The sequence below is a fragment of the Corylus avellana genome, chromosome ca11 (assembly GCF_901000735.1).
Source record: "Corylus avellana chromosome ca11, CavTom2PMs-1.0".
Classification (NCBI taxonomy): domain Eukaryota; kingdom Viridiplantae; phylum Streptophyta; class Magnoliopsida; order Fagales; family Betulaceae; genus Corylus; species Corylus avellana.
In genome coordinates, this window is record NC_081551.1 from 2,752,567 (window position 1) to 2,760,802 (window position 8,236).

General features: G+C 34.9%; 1 protein-coding gene across 1 annotated transcript; it reads right to left on the minus strand.

Moving 5' to 3' along the window:
- On the minus strand, positions 1-6,799 carry LOC132166680 (E3 ubiquitin-protein ligase PRT1-like; the record flags this gene model as incomplete). Its single annotated transcript, XM_059577540.1, is given in 7 exon segments — positions 1-399; positions 1,302-1,399; positions 2,488-2,691; positions 2,807-3,157; positions 5,108-5,287; positions 5,372-5,400; positions 6,586-6,799. Coding segments are annotated over 7 exon segments (1,299 nt in total). The 5' UTR covers positions 6,660-6,799.
- Between the last annotated feature and the right edge of the window lie 1,437 nt (positions 6,800-8,236).

Consider the following 8,236-nt stretch of genomic DNA (forward strand, 5'->3'; position numbering starts at 1 on the left):
GGAAGGATGCTCATGGCTTCAGCTCAGTCTAGAATTTTAAGTGGTTGACTGAGAACCAGTTTGATCCTCTCCACCATCAGTGGAGGCACTAGTAGCAGCCCAATCGCTCTCAGCATTCTCCTGAGCACTACTGGGTGAACCAGGAGCAGGAGATCCATTTTCCGAGTCCTCTGAGGCATCAGTATCAATTAAAAGAGAGTTGTCCTCGAGCTCAATAGCCATCAGCCCCAACATATTACGAAAGGGCCTTACAAGCTCAAACTTGTGTTCTGGGGTATGCTGCTGATTGAACCTCCCTGGAAGCTTGGATCGCGTATTGTAACAATCACCACAAAGGTCAAAACCAATTATCTCCACACAATCTTTGCACCTGTATCTATCCCCAAGTATGGGAAAAATCTGTAGACAAACGACACAACTTGAGATGTTACTCTGCTGCATACCCTTTAAAGCCAACAAAAATATGGTAGAAATTATGGGTGCCACCAACTCTCAGAATTTGGGAGTCATCCAATGTAAAAATTTGAGTCTCTTCATAAATTTATGTTTTGAAAATTTGCAATAGGATCCTAGGGATGAAACGAAGTGAAAAATATCTGCACTGTTTGGCAAAGCGCACAGATCACTAAAAGGATGTCAAATACACTACAAGAAGCAACCGATAAATATTGCAACTAAAAGAGAGACTTTTTTCTTTTTCTTTTTCTTTTTTTCTTTCTATTTTTATTTTTTTATTTCTTTTGTATAAAGAGAGAGATCACACCAATATGCTATAAAAATCATCTCTGACAATACATGTTTGGCTTGCCACACTCTAGAAATGGCAACAACATATCCAGATTTTACATACAACTATTGAAGTTTTAGCATTTGCATGTCCAGAAAGCATTGCTAACAGTTCCATTGACACTCATCTCAAGGTACCAAAAAAAAATGTGAACATCACCATACTGTTTGGGGCATCAATGCATCCAAAAGTATCCAATAATCAAGTTGAAACAATATGCTTTCTCCTACAAAGAGAAAGGAGGATAAACCAATGGCTCCACATTTTGGACAGAAGCAACTAAACATGGAGAAAATTGTAAAAGTGTCAAAACGCACCAACAATAAATTCGAGGAAAAAAAAAAAAAAAAAAAAAACTAATTGGTAAAGAAAGTACCCACATCAGAAGGCAACTAACACATGATAGAATAGATGGAATAAACAAGCTTGTTGCACGTCAGGTAGCAAATATAGCCGTGCTACCAAAAATCAAGATAGCAGGGCAAATGTAGGTAATAGAATATTAGAAATTTACCCCACAAGAATCACAACCGACTCCTAAATGAATGTTTGAGCGAGTATGAGACTGCAGTAAATTCTCTCCTTGTTTACCAGCTTCGGAGGAACTGGAACCTGAAGCATACAGTAGCAAGTAACTGGCAGGTCTAAAGTACTCAGGACATGCACATTGATGCAGTATTACATGACATGCTAAAGTTATGATAAAATTTAGCAGCATCAATAATATACTTTATTACATTTATGCATAGGACTGTATAATCATCAAAACACCATTAATTTTCAAACGGGATATTATGCCATAGAAAGAAGCGCAATAAATTTCCTGAGAATCTGATCATTAAAAAGCTTTTTAACTTTTTGCTACAAAAACGTTTATAATGATTACTACATCATGCCTAATGGAATAGTAAGTCTAGTATAGGAATGACCCCCAAAATTAAAGTACTTAATACTTGTTGGTTTTAGATAGTTACTCCATAAAATTACAGAACCTCAATAAGTCTAATTTCAGCTTCATCTCCAGAACCAGTTGTAAACTTTATTGCTACAATTTCAATCAGTACCATAGTATTAAGTATTAGACACCAAAAGCCTTTCTGTATCACCTCTCAACCCGACTTTCATTTCTTCTTATCCATATATCAGTGATAACTTGATTTCAACTCTATTTACATCTGGCCGTATTCCAACAAATTAAGAGCTTCCTAAATGAAACGTGAGAAGTGGCAACTAAGAGTCTAAGACTAACCTCCAACATAACAATCCAGTATTATAAAGGTCCACATCCCATGAGATCAAATAATGACAAAACTCTCACTATATCTTAATACCACCAAATGGAGACAGCCAAGCTAACACTGTTGGCCATGGTATCGTAGAATTCTACTGATGAAGTTTGTGAGGTTCACATAACAAAATTCTTATGATTTCTCTAAAAAAGATACACGAAGTTTTGGAGGGCTGACTATATTGACTGTGTGAATAAGTTTAATTATTTTAGCTCACAAAGTAATGGTGAAAAATGTTACAATGAAAATGGCAAAACAAAAATTATACGAATTTAGGAAACATGATGTGTACCATATGGTTTTACTAAACTAAATACAGATATCGAGTACTATAACACAAAATGTTTTTAAGAACCAATTCTTCTTATATGTACTTTGAGCATTGAGAAGAAACTAAGCATTCAGACATACAGATCGTCAGCTTCTTGTGTTCGAAATCAACTTGTTTGAGCTGAACAGCATCTCTTCTCAGCACATATTCTTTAGGAAATTGTTCCTCCAAGAACTGATCAAGCACCAGACAAACTTTTGGAAATCCTTTTGGATGCAAGGTTTGACAAACATGACATTTAAGCATCTCACCGGTGGGGATGATGACACAGCTTTCGCAATATACTGTACAATATTGGAAATGAAAATAAGAATAATTGCATATCAACTAAATTTTTTTTCCACAACAGATAACTTGAAACCTGATCAGATATAAGAGCGCTAACTATGTGAACAGTACCATGGCCACAGTTAAGAACCACAGGATGGTATAGTAGTTGCTTGCATGCAGAACACAGCACATCAGCAACTGAAACCTGCTTGCAATTCTTTTCTTCGATAGCCACATTCCTGATTACATCAGAATTCCCATCAGAGATTTCTATCAGAGTACATGTGCCACAATTTTGGAAAAGTGAATCGGACAACAAAAGCTCCTGATTTGTATAAGGCTCCCCTTTCCTGGTGGAAGAAGGGTCTGAAGATGAGTTTGACTCAAAATCCATGGTAGAGAAAGAGGTTGGATCACCCTGATGAACACATGCTTGAGCATTACACTGTGGTGAAAAGACACCTCTTTCCACTTCCTCTTCTGCAACGTGCACATTCAAAAACTTAAATAATCATGAAATATGATAAGAAGTGCCAGATTAAGAAGATATGATGACTTTTTACAGCCAAAAACAAAAGAACATAAACCATAGCAGTTATTGTGATCCAAAGTAACAGAGTGTAAGTAGCTAGAAAATGTTATGGTAATCAAACATTTTTCTTTTAAATATTTTCTCTCTTTTTTTAAAGGCTATTGAACAAAGGTAGTCATGCTCAAAAGAAACTTGAATGCAATTCTGAGTTACAACTTCTAACAGAGCTACAAGCTAAACTTGAAACAACAACCAGGTTTTGGGAGAAGATAGCCATGTTGAACAGCAGAGGTATCCCCCAACATAAAAAATTCTATTGACACACAGTAACATCCACCAACATATTGCAAAAATCCAACGTATGTTGCAAGTCAATACCATGTCATATATTGAAATCACAAAAAATTCTTTCCCTTTCTCATGTGTTTTACCTATTCAACATGCTAGACTTACCGTTATTTCAAAAGACTTGAGAGTGTTTCTCATTGAGTTAGTTTAATAATTGTTATTTCATTTCTTGAGTGCATCTTTTTTTTTTTTTGATAGGTAATATCAATTTATATAAAAGCGCAAAAGGGCACAACCCATGTATACAGGAAATATACAATAGAGCCCACAAATGCAAATAGTTATTAAGCTGAAAATGAAGCACATAAGTCTAAAAATTCCGCAAGCGTTGAAGCTTGCGACGAATGCCACATTACTCTCCATGAGAACAGTGTTTGGAGCACCCTTTTCTTCAACTCTATAAGTCCAAGTTCCCGGTCCTCAAAACTCCGTGCATTCCTTTCTCTCCATAAGCACAACATAACACATAAAGGAGCCACTCTCTAAATTTGCAGAACTGTATGATTACCTCTTTGTACTCTCCAACTTCCCAAACATTCCTTCATCCTACCTGGCATCACCCACATAACACCAAACAACTGAAAAACCATGTTCCATAACTCTATAGCAACCTCACAATGCAATAATAAATGATCAATTGATTCACCACTATGCTTGCACATACAACACTACTCCGTCGTTATAATGTTCTTCTTACGTAAATTGTCCAATGTTAATATTTTCCCTAGCACCGCTGTCCACACAAAAAAAGCCACTCTCGGAGGAGCTTTACTCTTCCAAATACTCTTCCAAGGACCAACCACTTGAGCCGAATTAACCTTTACCTAATAGTATGACTTCACCACAAAATTCTTTCACTAGGTATTTATTATTTAAAAACCTTTTTGGTTTCTTCAGTATGCAAAATAGAGTCAACATTCGAGTGTTATTTTTTTTCCCCCTCTAAAGCTATACTTCCGATATTTGATAGACAAGTACTCAAGAAATGAAGAGAGATTGCTTCCAAGCCTTATCACCTTAAAACTGATGTCTAACAAATGTAAATTGGTGCATGGACCATTACTAGAACTACTTATGACATCATCTAATTTAGAAGTCGTTAAGGTCAAACTACCTTACCATCTAATTAAAGGCTCTTCCCAATAGGCGAATTTCTAGCCCCAATATTGTTTTACCCTAGAATAATTTTTGGGCAACCAAAAATGAATTTCTCAACAAAATTCTACTATTCCAACCCTCCACAGATAGGAAGTTGCAATCAAATTATCCCTGTTATTGATGGATTCTTAATCTATTTGCAAGCCATATATGCAGAAAACTAAGGTGATATACAAGAAACGTAATATCATGTGGACAGATAAAATACAATGGTCCAATCAATGGAAACTGTTATAAAATCCAGTTAGAAGTATATCTTTATACTCAACATCTAGAATTTGTTCTATTCCTGGATACTTTTGTAACAATAAAACTCATGCATACATCCTGTATATGTATGGTGTAACAGGACACATAAGGTACGCACTTCAAATGAAAATTATGAAGCTCACCTAGAGTTATATTTTCCCTTTTCTTATAAGCAACAGGATACATCTTCAATAGCAAAACATGAAGCATCTGACAGATGGTAGGAAAGTGATAATAGGGATGCCTACAAAGTGGACAACGAGACTCATGCCGGCCACTCATGGAATTATGGACACACCAGAAACATGAAATATGACCACAAGCTGCACACAAGAAAAACGTATAAACTTATTGAAGGGTAAAAAATTTTCAAAACTCATGCTCTCAAGGAATTAGTAAACCCTTACACAGCACTATGGGCTTGAACAGAAGATCCCTGAAACATAAATTGAACTCAATTTGTAAGATTGTCATTCAAAAGAGAATGAATAAGATACACATCAATGAAAAGCACAAGAAGAATAAAACCAGATGACAACCTCTACAGAATAGTATCTATAGATATAAAACTAGCGAGTTAAAGTTGTGATTCTCCACTTCATCTAGTCAATCACCTTTCCCTTTTTGGAAATTGAATTCCATCTTATGTATTATCCATAAATTAGTCCATGCAGGTATTTTAGGTCCTTGATCCCAAAAACACATTATAAATCCATTTGACAAAAATTGTTTGCAACTTGCCATATGTATAGTGTAAGATATCATACGCAGGAAGCTAAATTTCCACTTAAAAAGCACTTTTAACATTGGGATTAACTATTACCCTACAAATATTTTGCATCAAACTCTTGGAACCACAAGTGTTTGTAGAGGCAGTGAAATGAAAAGCTACCCAATCTAAAAAGTGGAACCAAATTGGAAACATTGTGAGAAAACAAATCTATGCTGTTTGCCAAGGCTCCTAAACTAGCAAAAATGGACCGTGGCACCTCACTACTAGGGTAGGTTCTTATGATTCAAATATTATTGATGATCTCCAAAAGAAAAGGCAAATTTACCCATTTATTATTTACCCTTCAAAGACAAAGCCAACAAAGTTTATCTCATAAAGCAAAATCTCCTCGTAATTAGGACTAACTTGCCACACTTAAGTTCTCTATCAAGCTTGGTCGAAAATACACACGTGAAGCACTAGAAGAGATGTACGAAAGATCTTCGTAAAATTGGATGATCAAAATTGCCTCCCCTTTTCAAGCCAATAAAAAAACAACGGCAAACAAGGTCGATGGACCGACTGCTGGTGGTTTTGATTGAAGGACCCAAATGTCATTTTCCATCGCATTTCAGTGGCTGTCTGCATCTTCCAATGCACACATTGATTCATTTTTTTTTACAGCACTGAAACGAGCTTTGTGATCACTACAAAATCAACAACTAATTGCTAAACAAAATTGAAGGCTGACAAGTGACAAACCCATTAATGGAAAACGGAGAAGCTAAATAAATTCTTGACTAAATTGGCGCCAAACAAGAAAAGATTAGATAAATCAAATACCACAGAAAAGCCATTGCAAAAGAAGGAGATTTTACTTCTAATTTTGGGGAGGATAAGGAAACTTACAGGCAAACGCAGCAGTAAAAGGGCTCGTATATTTCCTCTGATTCGACGTCGTTGTGCAGCGTTAGATCTTCCATCGAGAATTTCAGAGGCCAATGAGTTCGAAGGCCAAATTCTTGAGAGAAACCCTGTGAGAGAGAGAGAGAGAGAGAGAGAGAGAAGCAGAAGGTTATAGATGTCAGCTTATTTGGGGATTTTGTGTCAGCACAGAATTTTATGCCGGGCGGCGGTGAATCAGTTTTTTTAAGCACCTCTTAAATATTAAAGGCTGTGTTTGTCTAAAGATGGGCAGACCGGATCCAAAAACTCAAAAAATTCATTTCAAAATTAATCGCAATATTCTTATTTTTTACATCAAATTAATCACTTTTTATTATTATTTAAATAAAAAAATTACTATAAAATAAATTTTTTTCACTTTTTTATACAAAATATTCGTACTTTTTTATATCACATCAATCAAATCTGCTACAATATCGATCCACTTCCTAAGTCAATTCCTTTGTCAAACATACCCTAAAAATTGTTTGCGGTTTGATTATTCGAAAACGTGGTGGGAAATTTTATGGAGGTCGGCTTTTAGAGCAAGTGGGAGAGTTGGATCTTTTCGTGGTCACGATTTAAAGTTGAAATATTGTGTTGACATTTCTTTTAATTTTAATATAAGAATATTCATTTTAAGTTTTAAATGAAATAGAGATGATCCTTGTCTTCATAGAGAGGGTAGTGGGGCAGACCGGATCCAAAAACTCAAAAAATTCCTTTCAAAATTAACTTCAACATTATTACTTTTTACATCAAATAAATTACTTTTTATTACTATTCAAATAAAAAAAATCACTATAAAACAAATTTTTTCATTTTTTTTATGCTTTTATCTCACATCAATCAAATCTACAACAGTACCGGTCATCTTCCTAAGTCAATTCCTTTACCAACATAGCCTTAAAAATTGTTTGCGCTTTGATTATTCGAAAACGTGGTGGAAAATTTTATGGAGTGCGGCTTTTAGAGCAAGTGGGAGAGTTGGATCTTTTCGTGGTCACGATTTAAAGTTGAAATATTGTGTTGACATTTCTTTTAATTTTAATATAAGAATATTCATTTTAAGTTTTAAATGAAATAGAGATGATCCTTGTCTTCATAGAGAGGGTAGTGGGGCAGACCGGATCCAAAAACTCAAAAAATTCCTTTCAAAATTAACTTCAACATTATTACTTTTTACATCAAATAAATTACTTTTTATTACTATTCAAATAAAAAAAATCACTATAAAACAAATTTTTTCATTTTTTTTATGCTTTTATCTCACATCAATCAAATCTACAACAGTACCGGTCATCTTCCTAAGTCAATTCCTTTACCAACATAGCCTTAAAAATTGTTTGCGCTTTGATTATTCGAAAACGTGGTGGAAAATTTTATGGAGTGCGGCTTTTAGAGCAAGTGGGAGAGTTGGATCTTTTCGTGGTCACGATTTAAAGTTGAAATATTGTGTTGACATTTCTTTTAATTTTAATATAAGAATATTCATTTTAAGTTTTAAATGAAATAGAGATGATCATTGTCTTCATAGAGAGGGTAGTGGGGCAGACCGGATCTAAAAACTCAAAAAATTCCTTTCAAAATTAATTCTAACATTCTTACTTTTTAC